The following is a 24,701-nucleotide window of genomic DNA, read 5'->3' on the forward strand; positions in this document are numbered from 1 at the left end:
CAACTCTACATTATCTGTATAGCATGTGTGTAAGACTCCAATACAATTATGAAGTAATAATTTTATGACGAATAAATCTTTCAGTGAGTAAAACTGGCTGTGTCTATAGTATTAAAGACTACACAACATTATTATATTATCTTTAAATTAATTTTTAAATGATTTTTAAATTTTATTTTTTTATTTTTTTAAACGTACGAAGAACCATAAGCTTAAATGGTCCATAAGCTTAAACCTGCTCGGGAGCAGGCTTATTTCATGTAAATAGGATTAGATTGCATCTTTTTAGAATTGATACTTAAAATCTGTCCCAGCCACTGCTACCTTATTACAAGAGTAGCCTACCCTATTCATCAGGGGACAATATTTTAAAATAATAATAATTACAAAATTAATTTGAAAACAATATTATTCAGTTCAATTCAATTCAAGTTTATTTGTATAGCGCTTTTCACAATACAACTTTACAGCAAATTAAGTTTCTACAATATTTAGTGGTAGCTTATCAGTGGTGACTGATATATAATTATAATAGTGACTGATTATAATGTTGTGTTATCTATAATACTATAGACAGCCAGTTTTACTCATTGAAAGATTGAAAGGAGATTCAGATAACTTTATCTTGACCCTTAAGAAACTTTAAATAATGCTGTCACATAACAAATCTGCTTCGAAGATAAAAAAATTGCATGAATTGCTAATTACAACATTGAAATAAAAATGTAAAGCCTGTACAAATACTAGAAATCACGAATCATTTAAAAAAAATAATAAAATAAATAAAAACATTGCACATTTCTTTTATCTATTATAACATTCAGTTTTGTTCACTTGGCTGTTTCCTTATAAAAGTCAAGAAGTTTGTCGTCAGGTGTCTTTTTTTTAAATTATATGATGTCATTACGTTGCTGTCTTGCCGCCAGCCAATCACTCAATTGCTGATCGTGGTCTCGAGTATCGATACATCTGCCCTTTACGGGGAACACGAGAACACGCAGTAATCTTAGACAACTTAATCCAGATATTTTAATCAGATCCGCAAATTCGTTTGAAGAAACAAATTAGCCAGTGATCAGTTATCACGATTAGAAGATCTGGCATCTTTCAAATCATCTCAGATGTATTAAGCGAGGTACGAAGAACGGGCCCCTGATCCTCTTTCTTTTATTTACGGTCATGACGTAAACACACACTGATGAATGGGGAAAGCGTGCAGTTTCCCGGGAAATCCGTCCCGACAGCTTTAAAATATAATGATTATAGGCTTACTGTAGTGATTTAGGGTAAGGCAAAATGCGTGTGTGTGTGTGTGTTTGAGAGGTATCTATAAATGAGAAGGAGTGACTGGTGATAGTAGCCTATGTTTCTGAAATTGATTGTAAGGATTTTCACTGAAGGATTTCTTTAGGGAATGACGGTGAAATTAGCTGATTAATTCACCTCCATAACTGTGCTGGAAAAATAACAAATTGATTGAGAGCTGCTCTCTGTCTCCGTTGGCTCTCTCCTTCATCCCAAAATGACTCACTCTCCACAGTTTCTGTTTGTGCATTTGACACCCTTTTATGCTGGTATCTTTAAATGCGAATCAAAGCTGTGAATTGTTTGAGCATGCATGGATAAAATTTTCTGAATTGGCTCAGAAAAAAAAAGTTTTTTCTTTTCAATTATTTCAAACCAAGCAGATTCAGTATGTTTAAAAACAGCAATAGAATAATTTCTGAAGGATCATGTGACACTGAAAACTGGAGTAATGATGCTGAAAATTCAGCTTTGATCACAGGATTAAATTATATTTTAAATATATATTCAAACAGAAAACAGTTATTTGAAATTGTAATAATATTTTACAATATTACTGTAGTTTTAATTAAATGAATACAGCCTTGGTTAGCAAAAGCGACTTCTTTCAAAAACATAAAAAAATCTTAATGTTCATTGCAATGTTTCATTATTTTATAGTGTCAGCACAATCACTGTGAATACATCATAAATATTCAATATATGTGTATTATCCTATGGATGAGCACAGCCTTGGTTGCAAATCCTGTTAGAATTGAACAACATACAATTTATAAACACATCAATTTTGAGTCTTTAATCATCGGGCTACATCTTTTAAAGGTGTTTCAAGCTTTATAAAGGATTCAAAAGCCCTATAATTATCCTAAAATAGTCCATACAGCTTGTGCATTATCCTAGTGTTATTTATATTCTCACATATGAGAGCTTTGTATGAGGAACACACAAAAAATCGATATCTTGTGACTTCATTAGAGTTCAAGAGAGAAGATGATTCATGAATAAATAATTATTTTGTGTCACATCTTTTCAATCAATCCTTTGACCCAGTTCTCAGAACTCAAGTTCATCTCACAGATTCAACGACCAACGATTTTAATTGAAAAATGACTTAAATATCGGTTTATGGGCTTATGGTTGCTTGAAAGCATCAATTGCATTGAAAACACTGACCATCGTATAGTCTTCAGATATTTCTGAGTGTTTGTGTGTGTGTGTTGCACAGAGGAAAGCTAGTTTAGATCAACATGAGAATGAAAAAATTTTTTTTACAGATCTCATTTTTATGTGCACACTCCCAGTGGTATAACTGTGGTATATAACTGTTTTAATAACTTAAGTTTTCATTGAATCTCGGTAGTGAGTGACAGAAGCATCTCATTGTTGTACAATCGAACTTGATTACATTTATCAATGCCAAACAACACAGATGCAGCACAAACCATTCACATGTGTCATTCAAGGCAGCGGCATTTATTACACAGAGCCGTAGTTCTCTGACAAGCTACGCAAAAAAATCGCAGACGATATAATCGTACGATTATGAAATCAGAGAAATCGTTCACGATAATGACAGCTGTTTGCGTAGCTTCTCAGTGAACTACGGCTCTGTGTAGTAAATGCTGCTCCATCTGAAAGCACGTGAAAATACCACATTTAATAACATGTTTTTACTCCAAACTCACTTCATAACGTCAGTCAAGTGTTTGAAATAAATCCTTCTGTGAGATGATGTGGCTTCTTACACAGAATAAGGCACGCAACTATTTCATAGTATTCTAAGCAGTGGGGCTGCACGATTCATCGAAATTAAATCACAAAGGCGATTTGGCAGAAGCTGCGATTGTCATGCGTATCTTTCAGAGAAGCACGGTTCTGTGATCAGTAGTAAATCTCCATCCGAAGGCCAGAGGGCGCTCTTGCGCTGAAACTCCGAATATATCGCTGCAGCTGAATAAACAGGATTTGACTGCTTTCATTGATTCAACGTGACTAATAAACACACAACTACGACAATATACTGTATGCTTTATCTGAATTCTCCTTATTATATTTTTTATTATAATAAAGTATATAATAATGCAATGCTAATCGACATTTATCACTGCTTAGAATACTATGAAATATGTTGCGTGCCTTATTCTGTGTAAGAAGCCACATCATCTCACAGAAGGATTTATTTCAAACACTCAACTGACGTTATTGTTATGTTGGGAATCAGTAAAATAAAGAAGCAGAAAACAAGCAGTACTGAACCACACACAGTTTACTTAATCTCCTTCCTTCATTACTATCCTACAATAGAACATGTATGAACAACAGTGCCATCTAGGGGAGGCCTTAAAAGTAGTACAATTATTCAGACACAACATCTTCCCCTTTTCAGAAAGAATATAGCAGGCTTTAAACAACAGAAATACGTATAAGCCCAGAATAAACAAGTACTGTGAAACACAATGAAATGAAGAACATATTTTAACTTTTTATCTTCTTGACTCAATTATTTTAACAGTTCAACCTCTCTTCATTTTCTTACTCATGCAAAACATAGTCCTTAGTCCAGATAGGTTTCTGCCTCATTCTAGTACACCTGAATGGCACCCTCGGGAGGTTAACAGTTTGTGATGCAGGTTGTTGCTTTTCATAAGTGTCAGCACCACTCGGTTCTGGCACTCCAGCAAGACGTGAAGCATTCCATATTTTACCATCATCCAGGAGGTATTTATTAGTCACGTTGAATCAATGAAAGCATTTAAATCTTCAGTTAATTCAGCAACCACTATAGGGATTTCCTGGGTTTCTTCTGCGGTGCGTATTTGGACTTTCCGCGCGAGAGCTCCCTCTGGCCTTCGGATGGCGATTTACTGCTGATCACAGAGCCGTGCTTCACTGAAAGATACACATGACAATCGCAGCTTGAGTCTAATTGCGATTTCGATTTAATTTTGATTTATCGTGCAGCCCTAATTCCACCCATTTGTATTTAATTATGAGGTTCAAATACTTCATTTTGGTGACTTTTTAATGCTAATTTGATTGATTAACATGTCTGCTAGTATCTTAATGATGAACTAAATATATTTACTACAGTGCTGTCAAATTGCTTACCAAGATCATGTACCACCTTCTTCAGTCCAAACACACACAGTTCACAAGTTTAAAGACCACATTAAAAACAGAATGCATTTAATGAACTTTACTGGGATATTATTAAAATACATGTTAAACTCCTCTAATCATCATCCCCTATTGTCTTTCTTTCAATGCCTCTTCACTTGTGCTGTATTTGTCTCACTTATGGAATGAGAACACTGGTCAGTTCCAGTCTTCTGGGGTACAATTTGGAGTATATGTTCACAGCTTCATCCAGCAGGTTGACTGAAGTTTTGAAGTCACTAAATTTAAATTAGCTAACATTTGTAGGCTCACTAACATATAATTTGTCAGCAACCTAAGCTTGTTTGAAAGGGTTAAGGTCCTTTATTTATTTGGCCTACATGGTGGTGGGTGCGGGTTCACATCATGCTCACGTAAGATGTTGTGAGACAGTGTTGGGTGGTCCTGGATCCCTCTGGGGGGGTCCAGGGGCATGCGCCCCTGAGGAAAATTTTTATACATTTTAAAGTTAAATTCATTAATCTGCTGCACTGCACTCTGAGAGTTCAAAAATAAGAACCTCAACCCATGTTCAGTATTCAAATTGAACAAAGACGTTTTTTTTTGTTTTGTTTAAAAAAAGTATTTTATTCATTTTTGTGCCAAATACATTTCACTTTTAAGTACAAGCAACTGCACTAGCATCTGATCTACTGAATGGAGTAAGACTGCCTGTTAAACATTTTACAAGACCAAAAGCCACTATGGAAATGCGTCATATCTACATGATTTGATTAGACATGCTCAACTGCCAAGAAGTTGAAATCAGATTTACCGACACCAGTACTGGCAATACCAGACTCGGAAAGAAATAATAAAAGCTGGAAAGCACTGCAGAAATGATTTAGTTCATTTCAGTGTAAACATGATCTATTTTAGATGTGTCCCTTATGAATGGCATGGCAACAAGAAGACAATTTTCCAGATAAGGTTCCTGTTATCTGATACTTGTGTACTTTACAGTGCAGCATTAAAAAAAAGATATAGCTTTGCTTTAAAACTTCTAGCACAATACATTCAGTTATAAGTTCAGAATGGAATTCTATGCATTCTATTTTTAAAAGCACACATTTTAAACATTGTCACATGACCTCACATAAAGTTATAACCTTGTTAATGATGGTTGTTTAAAATGTAATTTTATGTAAAATTGTCTTAACTTTTGCTGTATAATCGAATAATAAGTCAAGATGATGTTGAAAGTCAAGCCTGACATTATTTCTGATTCATCCATTACAATGGAAAGTAAAGCATTTCATATTGGGATACATAATTCAGTTTTAATATTTCTGCCTGTGCCTTTTTCTATTTTCAGTTTTCAGAGGAAACAAATTCAATTTCAGCTCTAAAGCAGCTCAGCATAAGATGCATTAAAAAGTGCCATTATTCAGCTCAATTTAGTTTCAATTCATTTCAATAAAGTTCATCAATTATGAAATGAGTTCAATTCAGCTATACACAGCTTTACAGAAGACAATAGCATTATTATTCAGCTCAAATCAGTTCTGTGTTCAATTCGGTTCAAATTTAATTCTCATCTATTAGTGTCAGTTCTGTCAGATCGATGATATTACTGAATATTAACTGTTTTTTTTAGACAGAGAATTGTAAATTGTGCACAGAATAAACTGCAATCTGAAGACTTGTAATGCATATTTAAAAATAATCTGTGAAAACGTCCTGTGTTTCTCACTAATTGAAGCCTTCAGAGCATTCGGTATTCCTTGCAGACGGGTAATTGACAGGACTTGCTTCATCGCTGAGGTCAATCCGCTAGTAAATAGCTGTTTTATAAAAACGATCTGTCCTGTGTTGATCCATAATGCCAATTACTCACCAAATCCAAAGCTGAAAGTTCATCAAGCAGCCGTGGACACGCACGCGTGCAACCACAAGACAGATCGTAACCGAATGCAATTACATTCAAAAATCTCAAAATTCACTAATGCATGAAAAAATGTTTTTGCCTGTAATGTATTGCCCTTAAAGACATCCTTCACATAATTGCTGCAATGCTGTTTTGTTAATAGATTGAAGCTACTGTACACAGATTGTACGGTAGCTTTCCCAACTTCTAGCAGTTTTATTAGCACATCAAGTATTAAAAATGAACCCAGACTGAAACTACACCACTGCAGTGTGCTAAACATCAGAAATCTTTTATAACAGCTAGACTGAAAAAAGGGTGTTCGTTTAGCCTGCTGACATTACACTCTTAAAAATAAAGGTGCTTCAAAAGGTTCTTCAAGCAATGCCATAGAAGAACCATTTTTAGTTCCACAAAAAACATTCAGTCAAAGGTTCTTTAAAGAACCATCTCTTTATTACCTTTATATAATCTGAAGAACCTTTTTTCGCCACAAAGAACCTTTTGTGAAACAGAAAGGTTCTTCAGATGTTAAAGGTTCTTTATGGAACCATTTAGACAAAAAGGTTCTTCTATGGCATCGTGAAGCACCTTTATTTTTAAGAGTGTAGTGGGCATTTCAAAAGTAATCTGAACTTTAGCACTGTGTGCTGATGTAGACTTTGGAAGCAAAGGACCTGTTTGAGACCATGAATAAAATCCTCTTTCGCAAAGCTGCTGTGTCAAGGACAAAAATGAGGAGGCTAAAAAAAAAACTCTTCAGCATTATGTTAGTTGTGTGCCCTCACCTTCAATGCTCTTCAACAAACTCTCATCTCAGATTCTCACAGTATCTGCTGATATGAAATCCAGTGCAGACTTGAAATCTATCATTTATTTAATTTTTAAATGTACAAATGAGGACTTTGGGATGAAATCTACATTCCAGCGGGACAAAGTATTTTTACAGTGGTACTTTACGAAAAATACAACTAATTGAACAAGAAAACACTTTATTTTCTCTTATTGCATATTGTTTTAGTCAGCAATGCATTAATTATGAAAGCAAAACTGGTTAGGAATGCGTTTCATGTTAAATTTAAAGACTGACACTTTTATGTCCCGCATGGCAAATTATTTTGTCCCACATACTGGAACAAGAACATTACACTTTTTTTTTCTTTTTTTTATTACGGTTCCTTAATTTAGGACAGACACTTTTCAGACATTGAAGTTTCTTTTTAGAAGATCTGGAATGAATGTCTGTATGAATATGAGGCGTTCGGTACAAGACAAACTTAATTGAACCAGTCATACTGGCACATTTTAATATGAGGCTCATCAGGAGAAAAGGAAGAAAATCCCAGAGAACTATTACACGAGTACATTCTGATCAAGTACAGCGTTCTGAACACTCAAAGGAACTAGGCTAACATATCGAAGGAAATATAGGCTGAGCTCTGTCATATCAAGAGCTCTGTGTTTCCAGGAAATGAATGGGATGTTCTCAGAAACTGTGTGGAAGGACCATACAGCTCCTCTTTTGATGCCAAACCTTTCAAACCCACTACTGTGCAATTCACACTCCTCTCTGCAAACCATTTTTAGTTCCACAAAAAACATTCAGTCAAAGGTTCTTTAAAGAACCATCTCTTTATTACCTTTATATAATCTGAAGAACCTTTTTTCGCCACAAAGAACCTTTTGTGAAACAGAAAGGTTCTTCAGATGTTAAAGGTTCTTTATGGAACCATTTAGACAAAAAGGTTCTTCTATGGCATCGTGAAGCACCTTTATTTTTAAGAGTGTAGTGGGCATTTCAAAAGTAATCTGAACTTTAGCACTGTGTGCTGATGTAGACTTTGGAAGCAAAGGACCTGTTTGAGACCATGAATAAAATCCTCTTTCGCAAAGCTGCTGTGTCAAGGACAAAAATGAGGAGGCTAAAAAAAAAACTCTTCAGCATTATGTTAGTTGTGTGCCCTCACCTTCAATGCTCTTCAACAAACTCTCATCTCAGATTCTCACAGTATCTGCTGATATGAAATCCAGTGCAGACTTGAAATCTATCATTTATTTAATTTTTAAATGTACAAATGAGGACTTTGGGATGAAATCTACATTCCAGCGGGACAAAGTATTTTTACAGTGGTACTTTACGAAAAATACAACTAATTGAACAAGAAAACACTTTATTTTCTCTTATTGCATATTGTTTTAGTCAGCAATGCATTAATTATGAAAGCAAAACTGGTTAGGAATGCGTTTCATGTTAAATTTAAAGACTGACACTTTTATGTCCCGCATGGCAAATTATTTTGTCCCACATACTGGAACAAGAACATTACACTTTTTTTTTCTTTTTTTTATTACGGTTCCTTAATTTAGGACAGACACTTTTCAGACATTGAAGTTTCTTTTTAGAAGATCTGGAATGAATGTCTGTATGAATATGAGGCGTTCGGTACAAGACAAACTTAATTGAACCAGTCATACTGGCACATTTTAATATGAGGCTCATCAGGAGAAAAGGAAGAAAATCCCAGAGAACTATTACACGAGTACATTCTGATCAAGTACAGCGTTCTGAACACTCAAAGGAACTAGGCTAACATATCGAAGGAAATATAGGCTGAGCTCTGTCATATCAAGAGCTCTGTGTTTCCAGGAAATGAATGGGATGTTCTCAGAAACTGTGTGGAAGGACCATACAGCTCCTCTTTTGATGCCAAACCTTTCAAACCCACTACTGTGCAATTCACACTCCTCTCTGCATCAAATGTACTAGTGTTTTGTTTTTGAAGTGGAAGTTTCAAGTTTATGACTGTGTTAAACACAACATCAAGGGCCATATTTTAACGATCTAAGCGCATGGTCTAAAGCGCACGGCGCAAGTGCACTTAGGGCATGTCCGAATCCACTTTTGCTAGTTTAACGACGGGAAAAACGGTCGGTGCGCATGGTCCAAAAGGGTTGTACCTATTCTCCTAATGAGTCATGGGTGTGTTTTTTGGGTGTAACGTGCAATAAACCAATCAGAGTCTCATCTCCCATTCCTTTTAAAGGCCAGTTGCTCTCGCGCCATGGCAGATTCGCTATTTACACGGCGTAATTTCAAGAGGAAAGACTGTATGCTTCTCCAGAGAGGAAAGGTTCTGCTCGTGCACGAGGTTAAAGTGCGCGAGCAGACCATCTACGGGGCACAATAATAATCTTTTACATTGTAATCCTTTCATTTTTAATATTTGGCATGTTTGTGCGCTGCTGCGCATTCCTGTGTGTACGCGCGTTGTTCACCCTCATATAACTAACGCTCTTTAATTAACAAAAAAAAATATTGCGCCATTGACTTTAGACCAGGGGCCCTATTTAAGCGATCTAAGCGCATGGTCTAAAGCGCACGGCGCAATTGCGCTTAGGGCATGTCCGAATCCACTTTTGCTAGTTTAAGAATGGGAAATACGGTCGGCGCGCCCGGCGCATGGTCTAAAAGGGTTGTCCCTATTCTCTTAATGAGTAATGGGTGTGTTTTGGGTGTACCGTGCCATAAACCAATCATAGTCTCATCTCCCATTCCCTTTAAAAGCCAGTTGCGCTCGCGCCATGGCGAATTCGCTATTTACACGGCGGAATTTGCAAGCGGAAAAACGGAGCGCTTCTCTAGAGAGGAAACTGAGCTGCTCGTGCACGTAATTCTGATACATGCAAAGACTATCGATTATGACATGTAGGCATTTTTATGTTTATGTACACAATAATAATCTTTTACATTTTAATCCTTTAATTTTTCATTTTTAAAAATGTGTGTGTGCTGCTGCGCGTCCCTCTGTATGTAATAAGCAAAGTGTACGCGTGTTGTGCGCCCACCTATAGGCGCATATTACTAAAGTGCTCTTTAAATAAAAAAAAATATTGCGCCAGAATTTAGACCAGGTTTTTGTTGGTCAATGGTGCAGTCTATTTCAGTTGCCTCAAAATAGCAATGCGCCAGCAATGCGCTTGAACACACCTCGTTTTCAGACCATGAGCGCACAAATGGGTGCAAATGCATTTGCTATTTAAACAAAGTGGCGCAGGACGTGAAAATGATAACTGCGTCGGGCTGAAACTAGCAAAAAACACTTGCGTTGCGCCTGGTGTATGATAGGGCCCCAAATATTCCTTTTCCATCTTTTCTTCTAAGATCTTTTGCATTCAAAGTTTCCTAACACGGGCAGCCATATTGCACTAAAACCAATGCACAGAAACCAGGGGTTTATTATTTTGGCTTTGTTTAGTGTGGTATGTTGTTTATTTGGGGCTTGATTTGTCAGATCAGGTTGCTCATGTTTTTCTAGTAAGATGGCAGATCATTTCAGTGCACATGCACATGTGTAGCATGATTCACATGACTAAATCAAGAGAAGCTCTTTATTTAGCACAGCTTGGCCAATTTCTTTAATGACGTTGAAATTGGTTTATTAAAACGAGTTGATGGCAGGCATCTGAGATGAAGCCAGGACTGCTGGGTTTGTTACTATTAATGATGAAAGCTGCCATTTATATTAATAACTTCTGGAAATCCAGCTAAAACCATGAAATGTTTGGAACATGGTTTCTAGGAGGTTCAAGTTAGTTTAGGTGGCTGAGGTTGATCAAAAGTGACATCTATAATGTTTCTAATTCAAATAAATGCTGTCCTTTTAAACATTTTAGTCATCAAAGATCTTAAAAAATACTATCACTTTTTCTACAAAAATGTATGAAGCAGGCCAACTGTTTTCAACATTGATTTTTTTTGTAAAAAAATGTTTCTTGAACAGCAAATCAACATATTAGAATGATTTCTGAAGGATCATGTGACACTAAAGACTGGAGTAATAATACTGAAAATGCAGCTTTGCATCACAGGAATAAATTACATTTTACAACATATTGCAATAGAAAACAGTTATTTTAATTTGTAAAAATATTTCACAATATTACTGTTTTTACTGTATTTTTAATCAAGTAAATCCAGCCTGGATGAGCATAAGATGCATCTTTTTAAAACATTAAAAAAAATATTACAGACCCCAAACTTTTGAACAGTATTTTAAACAAGCAGAGAATGAAAATCTACAGACATAAAATCAGCTTGTTATCCATCAAGAGCAATATCAAGTCTTACCTGGACACGACCAGAGGCAAAATCAACATCTTCAACATCCTCATCAGCAGCTCTCCAGGAAACTGGAAGTATTTCACTTCCTAGAGTAGAAAAGAGACACAGCAATCAACAAAACACTGACCAGTCACAACTTTCAAAGACAGAAATGTTGAAAATTAACATGTGAGATAATTTTTGATATGGATTTGGCCTTTAGGCCTCTTTACCAGTTTTCTGGGGAAGATGATTTTGTAAAAGCCCTCAGGCTTTCTTTGGTGTAAAGTTGCCCAACAGTGCAGTTCAGTGATCAAGACTTGTTTTAAGATAGAAATGAAATGGCTGCCAGACATAGTGCTGAGGTTTTGACTTCCAGAAATTATGAAAAACAAAACAAAAAAAAAAAACAAGTTTTCCACACAACTAAGAAATTATGTCCCACGGCACAAATAGCCTAATCAGGCCGCTCTTCTGTTGTGTTGAGGTCAGTTTGACCCACACTCCATTTTCAAACTGTTTGAATACTGGTTAAACTGTTTATTTCTTATTAGTTCTCATTTAGGGTGCCAAAATCAGCCATTTGAAAAACAGCAAAGACTGAAGTAAAAAAACAAAAAAAAAACATTTGTTGCTTTTCAAACACTAAAATATGAAATGCATGAGAAATTATAAAATGTAGGCCTTGTTTTAGTTTACTGGAAATTGAAGACTCATCTTCTGATTTATTATCATCCAAAAAAAAACAGCTGTTTCTTTGTCAAATGTACTTTCATAATAAAAAAAATCTGTTAAAGTTTTTTTTTTTTTTTTTCTTGAACACACCTCGTTTTCAGACCATGAGCGCACAAATGGGTGCAAATGCATTTGCTATTTAAACAAAGTGGCGCAGGACGTGAAAATGATAACTGCGTCGGGCTGAAACTAGCAAAAAACACTTGCGTTGCGCCTGGTGTATGATAGGGCCCCAAATATTCCTTTTCCATCTTTTCTTCTAAGATCTTTTGCATTCAAAGTTTCCTAACACGGGCAGCCATATTGCACTAAAACCAATGCACAGAAACCAGGGGTTTATTATTTTGGCTTTGTTTAGTGTGGTATGTTGTTTATTTGGGGCTTGATTTGTCAGATCAGGTTGCTCATGTTTTTCTAGTAAGATGGCAGATCATTTCAGTGCACATGCACATGTGTAGCATGATTCACATGACTAAATCAAGAGAAGCTCTTTATTTAGCACAGCTTGGCCAATTTCTTTAATGACGTTGAAATTGGTTTATTAAAACGAGTTGATGGCAGGCATCTGAGATGAAGCCAGGACTGCTGGGTTTGTTACTATTAATGATGAAAGCTGCCATTTATATTAATAACTTCTGGAAATCCAGCTAAAACCATGAAATGTTTGGAACATGGTTTCTAGGAGGTTCAAGTTAGTTTAGGTGGCTGAGGTTGATCAAAAGTGACATCTATAATGTTTCTAATTCAAATAAATGCTGTCCTTTTAAACATTTTAGTCATCAAAGATCTTAAAAAATACTATCACTTTTTCTACAAAAATGTATGAAGCAGGCCAACTGTTTTCAACATTGATTTTTTTTGTAAAAAAATGTTTCTTGAACAGCAAATCAACATATTAGAATGATTTCTGAAGGATCATGTGACACTAAAGACTGGAGTAATAATACTGAAAATGCAGCTTTGCATCACAGGAATAAATTACATTTTACAACATATTGCAATAGAAAACAGTTATTTTAATTTGTAAAAATATTTCACAATATTACTGTTTTTACTGTATTTTTAATCAAGTAAATCCAGCCTGGATGAGCATAAGATGCATCTTTTTAAAACATTAAAAAAAATATTACAGACCCCAAACTTTTGAACAGTATTTTAAACAAGCAGAGAATGAAAATCTACAGACATAAAATCAGCTTGTTATCCATCAAGAGCAATATCAAGTCTTACCTGGACACGACCAGAGGCAAAATCAACATCTTCAACATCCTCATCAGCAGCTCTCCAGGAAACTGGAAGTATTTCACTTCCTAGAGTAGAAAAGAGACACAGCAATCAACAAAACACTGACCAGTCACAACTTTCAAAGACAGAAATGTTGAAAATTAACATGTGAGATAATTTTTGATATGGATTTGGCCTTTAGGCCTCTTTACCAGTTTTCTGGGGAAGATGATTTTGTAAAAGCCCTCAGGCTTTCTTTGGTGTAAAGTTGCCCAACAGTGCAGTTCAGTGATCAAGACTTGTTTTAAGATAGAAATGAAATGGCTGCCAGACATAGTGCTGAGGTTTTGACTTCCAGAAATTATGAAAAACAAAACAAAAAAAAAAAACAAGTTTTCCACACAACTAAGAAATTATGTCCCACGGCACAAATAGCCTAATCAGGCCGCTCTTCTGTTGTGTTGAGGTCAGTTTGACCCACACTCCATTTTCAAACTGTTTGAATACTGGTTAAACTGTTTATTTCTTATTAGTTCTCATTTAGGGTGCCAAAATCAGCCATTTGAAAAACAGCAAAGACTGAAGTAAAAAAACAAAAAAAAAACATTTGTTGCTTTTCAAACACTAAAATATGAAATGCATGAGAAATTATAAAATGTAGGCCTTGTTTTAGTTTACTGGAAATTGAAGACTCATCTTCTGATTTATTATCATCCAAAAAAAAACAGCTGTTTCTTTGTCAAATGTACTTTCATAATAAAAAAAATCTGTTAAAGTTTTTTTTTTTTTTTTTGGATCTGAGTTACTGGAGTGTTTCAGCACTGATACACATTTCACCCTCACAAGAGACACAACATTTCACCCTAACCAGATGTAAAAAAGGCTGAGGATGTGCAAAAAAGCAATACATATTTATATGTAGAAATAATGCTAGAGACAGGTTTTGTAAAAGTAAATTTAAGGTTTTTTAAGACCTTTAAGTCAGTAAAGAAAATGTGTTAGGGGACACAAAGAAATTCCAGATTAAAACAACAACAAATATCTGCCAATGGGTTTAGAAAAATTCAATATTATTTTCAAAGGGAAAACAAGTTTATTTTTCTGACCCCATTGACAGGTATTTGTTCTTGTTTTAAGTATAAGCTCACATAATATTGTTCAATTTTGTAGAAAACAAGACTTCATATCTTCACTTTGCTTCTCAAGTAAATGTATCTTGATTTAAAGTTGTTATATTGCAATATTTCTACTGGAAAACAAGACAAAATACAGAGGAAGATATTATTTTTTGTGCAGGGTAAATTAAGACATTTTAAGTCCTTTTTGAAACACAAACAACTCTGTGTCTGTGTTTTAGTTGTATTTTGTATTTTTTGTATTCTGCTGCTAATTATGAACAAAAATAAATTGAGCCCTAACATAATAGAAATAGATAGGAAGTACTAATTTGCTCACATGTTTTATATTTTTTAGTCTTTGACAAGCTACAATCAAGCTTTTCTGTTTTTATATGAATCTGTTTTTTTTATAGTGCCAAATTGCATGGAAACCAATGTGGTATCCAGTTTCTGAACACAACAAGAAGATTAACTTCAGAAACCCGCAGGAATCAGCAGATCTTATTGAGTTTCCCGTCATCTGCCCTTAGCAGTGACCGCAGTCCGAAACTAAAGAAACTGCCCGGTGATAACGCCCAAATCTCTCTCTCTCCGTGGTTGGATGCTTGGCCTGCGGTCAGAACTCTGAGAAAGCCTCTTTGCTTTAAGCTCTGCTGGTTTTGTGTCGTGCTATGAGAGCAGAGGACTGCCAGAGCCGAGAAATGAATCACCTTAAAACTCACAGCAGCACCCCATAGACTGCTCACACAGACTCGTACACAGTTATAAAAATATTTCAGACTATTTTAAATTCTGTTTGGATGAGTGCTTGCTGATAAATATGCATATATTTAAATATCTAAATGTCAAAATAATTGTTAAAAAATGAATGCTCAATTTTTGCTGTAGAAATGTAATGATATGCCTTTGTTCCTTCACTCTGAGAATAATTACAAAGCAGTTGTTTAAAAATTAGCCATTGATTTATGCACAAGTGGCTCATCTGTGTGTGATAGCAGAGGCTGGATGGCACGCATGTGCTCCTAAAGTGTAACAAGGAACACTAGTAGGGCTGGGCGGCATACCAAACAACAATACAAATGCATCATGCAAGATGCTGAAATTTATAAGATACAAACTGCCTAGCGACACTAAAGGTGAATATAAGCTAATAGATGTTACTAGACTTTTCTCGGTTGATTAATCACAGTACATTCAAATGTAAAAATTACAGTTTGCTAAAAATGTCCTCACCCACAGACTGTTCAAGATGTAAATGAGTTTGTTTCTTAATTGTAACAGATTTGGAGAAATATGTAGTGATGTAGCATTACATCACTTGCTCACCAATGGATCCTCTGCAGTGAATGGGTGCCGTCAGAATGAAAGTCCAAACAGCTGATAAAAACATCCACATGTAATCCACACCACTCCAGTCCATCAATTAATGTTTTGTGAAATAAAAAGCTGCATGTTTGTAGGAAACAAATTCATCATTAAGATGTTTTTTTTACTTCAAACTGTTGCTACATTACATCCATAATATCCCTTTCTACAGCACTGTAAAAAATAAATTGTTGAGAAAACTTTAAAAAATAAGGCAACTTGATGCAGTAAGACTTTTGAGTTCTCTCAACAATATTTTTTTTTAGTGCACATTTAAAGATACTTTGCTTTGTCAATGTAAATTTGTTTGTTCATGCAATGCTGATTGTTTTATTTTCCTAATAGAAAAATTCTTGTCACAGCAACTGAAAAAACTATTACTGTCGTTGGGGTAATTAATTTTTTTCTGTTGCCTGGATGAAAAAAAAAAAAGTAAAAAGTCATCACATTTTTGTAATAACATTTAAATACTAGTCTTAGAGTAGACAAGGAAAGCACATTGCACTGATGCCAAATAAATTAATCATTTTATTAATTTGAAAATATTAATCATTATGAATAATCTTAACTTTTGGTTTCTCCATAAATTATGGGATGTTTACAGCGCAAAAGAAGAACATGTCCTTCTAGCAGTCTGCTGTGCTTTAAAAGCCACTCCATGCAAGTTTTAGAGCACATTGTTTCTTGGTCAGACTCTAAAAAGCCATTTAGGCATGAGTGCTCCAGTATTCTTGCTAAGCAGAACATATTAGTAGATGTTTAAGAGCAAAATCTAATGGAGCCTGAACACTGAACATCTGAACCATCACTGTAGAGCCTCATTCAGACTAATGCAGAACCTCTGCGGGTCAAACTAATGAATTTCACTCAGTTCACATTGTTGACCTGCAGTAGCCTACTTCTGGTACCTTTAAAATGTCACAAGAGTCTATGACTGGTTTCTGAATTTATTTGGTATATGTTTAGTTTCTTGTTCCTTGTAACTGTTCAGGCTCCTTAACAGTTGCATTAACGATTCTTTTTAGTAGCCTTATAATGAATAACTATGGTCGTGTTGTATGTTTTGATTCACTAAAATTAACTGCTAACAGGACTAATTCCGTTCTGTAATCGAACACTGGTCGCGTTGTCTGTTTCGCGATGTAGATTCAATATTGTTTTTTTCTGATCCCGTTAAATAATTCTCACAAGAAACCTAGTCTGAGTATTTTGTCCGAATCGCTGGAAGAACGTGCGAGAATCGTTAACGGAACTGAGGTCAAACTGACTTGTCTACACTAAAGCATAAATGCATGAGAAGGTCAAACCGACTCGTCTACACTAAAGGCTAGTATGAAAAAAAGCATCAGTTTACAAGAAAATTCGGTCTTTGTAACATCTGGCACTGTCATTTATTACAGTATTTCAAGCATTTCATTAACTCTATCTGTCTGTCTGTCTGTCTGTCTGTATATTTTAGGTGGATCTGACTTACTGTAGCCTATAGTTCAGTTAAAATACTAACATCATGGTGAACACTCTAATTTCAGAGTACAAACGTTGCAGTTTTCTCATTAAGTGCTTCCTCAAGACCTCAGGACACCTGCTTGAATCCTGCCATCTAGTGGAAAAATTGTCCACTAATTACTCATCAGAGGAATTGAGCTGAAGATCAGCTGCTAATCAGGTAATATTGTCCTGAATCAAAGAATGTATTTCCTCAAATAAAGAACTTTGAAGTGGACTCATTTTAAAGCCCACTAAGTTTTCTGAAATCATACAATAGCACTGCATGACGAGCAGATTGAATTCTAAGTTGATAATGACTTTGGATACAAAGCTATGGATAAATAGGATGATTAACCTTTTCAGAGTCTGACAGATGTGGTCATTATCTGTCGTTGGTCGCCGTGATTTTGCCAAGCAAGACATGTTCCTGGATCAACATTATACTGTCCAAAAATATAGACTTAACCCAATCCCTACCCCTAAACCTCAGTGGTGGCTTGTCGGGGGAGGCAGGGGAGGCACAGCTTCCCCATAATTTTGAGATTTAATGTTAATAAAATTCACAATTCATTTCAGTTCATGTCTCAGAATGTGTATTTTTTGTTTGTAATTTCACAGTTGTAAAACCATAACGTGAAAGCACCGCTTTTCTATCGCAAATGTGCCGAATCTGCTGATGTAATTACAACCGCTAGGTGATAGAGAAGGGGAGGGGGAGGCCGGGGGAGAGGTGAGCTCTCGTGCCTCCGTTGGTAAAAAAAAAATTAGCCAATCACCATCGAGTGTTCACTTTCAGCGCTGAGGAGTGTTGAGAAAAGAACCCTCGCAAGGGAGGCTAGCCTCCTTCTGATATCAACCAATCATCAGAGAGATGTAAATTATGTGATATTAGTTTGAACGTCTGCCGCTGCGCTGATAATGCACCAAGTACTTATGATTAGTAGCAATATTGAATATTTGATCGCCAACAGATTTACCAAGCTGTCATTCAAACAGTATATATACAAATTTAGGGAAAACAGCCTAAGCTGGATATAGGCTACAGCAGTCGGCTTAATTAAATGTTTTCTGACTAAAAGCAACCAAAAAGCCATTTTAAAGTAGTTAAGCAAATAATAATAATAATAATAATCGGCAGGGATCCCAGACAAATACAATTAGTGTGCCTCCTCTATTTTAAAACCCAGGAGCCGCCACTGCTAAACCTAACCCTACCCATAATTTATTCCTAAAATCAGTGGGAAAAGATAGCTGATTAACAAGGGTGTAGAAGCACCTAACCCAGATAGTAAGCCTAAAACAGATATTTCCTGAAAAATTATCCCTCAATTCTGATTGGTTGATTGGAATGTTGTTCCAGGATGTGTTGTCCTTGGTGAAATCACGTTCACCATCTGTCGCTCCATGGAAAAGAGCATTCTGCGTACTTCAAAACATCTCTGGGTAAAAAGAGTAATACAGGTCTAGAAACAACCTGAGTGTGAATACATTTATTTTTTAATGAATTCTGAGTTTGTTTCCTGTAATCTACACAACACTGACGCCTTGGTGTCCGATGTGGCAAAAAAATGTAAATAAAATAAATAATAATAATAATAATAATATATTCAAATAACCTGCAGGCTTTTGTATATTTTCTGTCTGGATATGTGATGACATCTGTATCTGTGCGGCGATGCCCTCAGGATAAGCAGATATGGAAACACAGCTCGTCTTGAAAGGAGTAAATCACACGAAATAAAAATTCTGTCATCGTTTACTCACCCTCATGTTGTTTGCATACATGTAAGACTTTCTTTCTCTCTGGGTTTTCATTACAATACAGTTACAAAATCTCATTAATTCTTCCAGACATTCAGAACAGTGCTAGTTTAGTATCAACTAAATCAAATAAATGATATCAGTATCAAGATACTGTTAAATGTATATTATTTTGATTTTTTTCTCCTGTATTTTCTGTTTTAATTTTAGTTTTAGTAATTTTGTTGTTTTTGTCGGGTTTTTTTTTTTCAAAATATGTCTGTATTTTATTTTTTATTTTCAGTTTTAGTTAATTTAGTACATCAAGTTAAACTAAATGATTTAGTTTTTATTAACATTTTGAAGTACTTGTTTATTTTTATATTTTCTGTTTTCATTTTAAAGTTGTATTCATTTTGTAAAAACATTTTTTTAAATGTCTATATAGTTTTTATTCATTTTTAATTTGTATTTGAGTTTTTTATGGAAGCCTGTTTCCGCCACAGAATAAAATTGCATGTTTATATATCTGAACTGTGAGAAAAAAAAAGTCAGAATTGTGAGATAAAATGGCACAATTACCTTTTTTATAATTATTATTGTGTGGCGGAAACAGGCTTCCATTGGGTTAGTTATTTTAGTATATAAAGTTAAACTAAACGAACAATGAAATGTTGCCTATCGGAGATTAAATAAGTTATTTTTGAGTTATTTGAACAGCACACCAAATGGACCACTTTCATGATGCTTTTAAGGTGCTTTAAGTTCTTTTTGAAGCATGGCAGCTCCTATATATTGTATAACTCCACAAAAAAAGTTGCATATGTCACTCCTTCAAGTGTCTTGCTCAAGGACACAACAGAATCGCAGAAGGATCTCATTTAGGGTCACACAAGCTGCAGCCTTCAAAAGCTCCTGCTGGCTTTCTGAATGTGTGAGATATTCCCAGTCACTTCATAGGCATCATAGGCACACCACGCACTGCAGGATTGATTTTATACCAGTATTTTAAAAACACACACAACAGAATCCAGCTAAGCTTCAGTGAGAGTTTGCATTTCTGCTCACGCTCAGCTGCTTTGACACTGAGATATGAGTCCAGTCCCAGTATAGCACTCTCTCTTTGAACAAAGCATGCAAAAGAGTCTCCCAAATCTGTCTTGGTGTTGAGCCACACAAATAAAGGTAATATTTTGAGGGTATTATAGAGGTGTTTAATAGTGCCATAGTGGGTTTTCAACAAAGCTGTTAATTTTTAATGCACAAGGTACGAAAATATCAGAAATCAAACAATTATCCATCATCTGGTAATTTTTGTCCATCTAGTGTATTTTTGTGTAGTATCTCTAGTTTATCTCACTGCAAAGAAAAGAAGTGCACTTCATTGTACTGAATGTGCACTTGTAATGTACTTCAGATCTTAAAAGTGTATATTTAAAAAAGAAACTGTACTTGCAGATAATATACACTGTAAAAAAAAATCCGTAAAATTTATGGTAAAAAACCGGCAGCTGTGGTTGCCGGAATTTTACCGTAAAAACTACGGTAGCAACGTTTTAGGTTTTACGGTTTTAACTTAAATTTACAGTTAAATACCGTAATTTCAAAACTGATATAATGTTAATATACCAACTTATTGAAGTACTGAAATCTGTTTTGTACCTTTGTAATAGACTGATAACCACCAAATGCAGGTAGTGATGACAAAGTCACATGATGAACTAAAGCCCATCACTGTCACGTTGCACACACACACGAGGGACGAGTAGACGCTGGAGAATATGTTGACAAGACTTTATTTGCACCAAGGAACATTTACGGTTATTCACTGTAAATTATACGTGTAATATAATGTCCAGTACATGTAATGTCCAATACAGTTTTTCACCGTATATAGTAGGGGAATTTACCGTTAACCATTTAACAGGTTTTTACTGTAGCATTTTTACAGTCTTTTACCATTAAATTCATGGTAATTTTTTAATGGCAGTTTACTTAAAGAGACTAAATTTACATGAAGTACACTTTTAAAAAGTGCAGTCGTAATAATGTCAGATGAAAAGTTCTGCACATTTTAACAATTGTTTGTTGTCTTGTATAGAAGTACACGTATTTTCACGTGTTGACTAACACACACATGTAAAGCACATGCAAAGTACCTCATTATAATTTTAACTGTAGTTATTTGATATTACATTTAAAGTATATTTTAAATCACATCTTCAATACAAATAGCTAGAAACTATGTAAAAACCAGCTAATACTATTAGTTCAAATGACTTTCCAAACTTGTATGGTTTTTCAGTTTCTGTTGAAAACAAAATGCAATTTTATTTCCTCCTTATTTGCATGGCGCTTTTCCATATAATTAACATGAATGAGCATTGCTGAGCTCAAGAAATTACAAAAAGAACATTTAAGTATCATTGAAGACGTCTGCATGATTGCTCTGTGATTCAAGCCATTATTCATCCCCATTATTCATCCCAGAATGTCCCCATGCAATGCATATATTCCAAGGAGACTTTCAGTGAACAGCTTCAATTTTCTATCTCTTCCTTATACAACTCTGAAAAGAACATGGAAAATGGTGCACAAATTATATGAACTGCTTTTTATCATTTTTGCTTGATGACTTGACGTTGACTTTCATCATTTCCATGAAAGAAAGAAAATGGGAATAAATAACATTATCTTTTTTATTCAACGTTTCCTTTCAACTGGATTTGGCCAGATTTTCCAGCATGGTGAAGACTATGTATACATGCACACATTTTTGTGATCATCTGTGACACATTTAGAATTTCTCAATGCAATTGTTGAACGTGCACGCTGTGTCTTCTTTTGTCTCGTTCAATGCAACACAGCAAGGCAAACCCGAAAATAGTCTCACATCTGAAAGAGAATGAAGAAACATTGCTGCGCTGATTGAACTAACTGCATGCACAATACAATGCTTATAAAACAACAACTGCTCTAACAAAAAAGCCCCTTCTTCAAAGTGCCCGTACACTTTTTTGTCCAAATGGAAGTGTTTCGTCTCCCATTTGCTTTGCCAAAAAATGATAAACACAGAAGTGCTTCAGACTAATGTGATGCATGACTCACCTCTTCGCGGCCCACAGCATCTTTTCGGTGCCAGTGCTGAGATTACGTGGAGTCATTACATCGCTATCGCTGAGCTTTACACACAAACACAAAGCCACTCCAACAGATGTAGCGCTCAGCTTCTGCTCTCCATAACACAAACAACAAAAGTGGGAGTGTGAACGTTTGAATTGTGAGACGGCTTTGTGAAATAAGTTTGCAAATCTATCCAGGAGAAGGACAGTAGGGTTTTGCATTTATCAAAGCATCTCACTGTAAAAAATGACTGTGAATTTAACGGTAAAAGACTGTAAAAATGCTATAGTAAAAACCTGTTAAATGGTTAACGGTAAATTCCCCTACTATATACGGTGAAAAACTGTATTGGACATTACATGTAATTTTACGGTAGTATACCGTTTTTGGAAGTGGAAAAGACCATATAATTTACAGTGAATAACTGTAAATTGACATTCCCAGAATTCCCTACGTTACAGTTCAAATTTGATGTTTTTTTTGTTGTTGTTGAAATAACTATGTTTCTTCTTAGTTTTTTTCTTATCAGTTGTGTACATTAGGGTTGTATATTACATCAAATGTTGTTAAATGAATGTTTATTGCATTATTTCAGTTTCATGTGTTACCATGATGGTGTTTAGTGTTTGTGTGAATGACACTGTGCACCTTCTACATAGCTGCTTGTGATGGGCTTTGGTTCATCATGTGACTTTTGTCATCGCCACCTGCATTTGGTGGTTATCAGTGTATAACAAATGTACAAAACAGATTTCAGTACTTCAATAGGTTGGTTTATTAACATTATATCAGTTAATGAAATTACGGTATTTAACTGTAAATTTTAATTAAAACCGTAAAACCTAAAATGTTGCTACCGTATTTTTACGGTAAAATTCCGGCAAACACAGCTGCCATTTTTTTACCGTAAATTTTACGGAATTTTTTTTTACAGTGTAGTCAAAGTTGAATGTGTATTGTAGGAAAACATACATAAATATCCAATGGCTCTGAGAAAAAACTGATGTCAAATAACAGTTTGTTTGCTTATAAAAAGACACCATTAATTATACACACAAACAGATCAATCATTTCGGCACGTGTTTAACATTCCTAAGAATTTTTTTTTTTTTCCCGCTACCTCCAAATTTGTAACTTTGTGCATGTTCTCCATTTGATCATTTATTGGAGGACCCTCCAAGTTGGAAAGTCATTATATCGACACTTTACTATAAAATTTTGGCCCCACTCTATACATCCCTTTCCCAAATAAAAGCTTTGTGGGAAGACGACTTAGAAATGACTTAGACGACTTACACGACTTATTTCAGATGAGGACTGGGAATCAGTCTTATATAGAATAAACAAGTCTTCAGTCTGTGCAAGACATGGACATCTGCAGTGCAAAATTGTACACCGTGTACTAGTGTTGTCAAAAGACCCGGTACTTCGGTACCAAGTCGGTACTAAGAAAATGAAAATGTTATGGTACCAGGTTTTTTTAAGTACCGGTGGTACTGAGTACCCGGTCAACCCGGTTCTTGTTTCAGAAAATTATGGATGTCATTTTCATTTCATCTTGCCTGGAATGCCTGAGCAGCGTTTGTGAGCTGAGTGCAGCTTTGTGTACAGCGTTACCGGGGAAACCTGATCTCTCACGCTCTACAAGCGCCTCCTGCTGGCAGAAAATGAATTTGCATATATATGCCGCCACAAATAGAGTGCACGTTCTGGGGGAAATTGCATATTATTCAATATTTTAATTTGAATGTCGGATTGAAGTGAAGGCTGTTATTAGGGTAGTTAATCGTTAGCGTAAGCGCGGCTAATGCTAATATAATGAGTATATGAATGAAGTTTCTTTATTTACTATTTAATGCTCCTATAACTTTTATTAGGGTAAAAAAAAAAACAGGAGGACATGATGATATTTACTATTTTTACACACCAGAGGCTTTTAAATTAATTGTGAATCTAAAATATGTGTGTTAGAGAATGTACAAATGGTTAACATTGTTTGTTTCATATCAGTCAGAAGTTCTGGGTTTTTTTTTTATTTATTTTTTTAGCTAACTTAGTTGTTATTCTTGGCTGAACAGCTCTAAGTTTTCAAAAGCCCTTTAAAATTAAATATGTACACATTTTGGATCAAATGAAAGTAGTCAATTTTTAATATTTTTGATATTGATATATCGGCCGATATTCTTTGTGTATATTATAGTACAGTACCAGTCAAAAGTTTGGACACTTTCCCATTCCTGGGTCCAAACATTTGACTGGTACTATATATAGAATACAGTATATACATAAACAGAATATACAGTATATACATAAACACATTTTTTGCAATGATCACTCAAATGTGGTGATGAAACACTTTTAATTCAATCATTCAACTTTATTCCTTTGAAGTTTATTTCACTTCATTCACGGATTTGCGCTACTGTCTACTGTCTTCGACGAAACTTACTAGAGAAGTGTGAAGTGTGACATAATATAC

General features: G+C 35.2%; 1 protein-coding gene across 1 annotated transcript in view; it reads right to left on the reverse strand.

Annotated features, from left to right (window-relative positions):
• Positions 1 to 24,701, reverse strand: part of LOC107692806 (excitatory amino acid transporter 5-like) — a 62,736-nt gene that overhangs the window by 29,811 nt on the left and 8,224 nt on the right. The window contains exon 2 of the mRNA XM_016492008.1: positions 13,395 to 13,474. Within this exon, the coding sequence (XP_016347494.1) occupies positions 13,395 to 13,474 (80 nt within the window). The remainder of the gene's footprint in view (positions 1 to 13,394; positions 13,475 to 24,701) is intronic.

This window comes from Sinocyclocheilus anshuiensis, unplaced genomic scaffold (assembly GCF_001515605.1).
Source record: "Sinocyclocheilus anshuiensis isolate Anshui unplaced genomic scaffold, SAMN03320099.WGS_v1.1 scaffold871, whole genome shotgun sequence".
Taxonomy (NCBI): Eukaryota; Metazoa; Chordata; class Actinopteri; order Cypriniformes; family Cyprinidae; genus Sinocyclocheilus; species Sinocyclocheilus anshuiensis.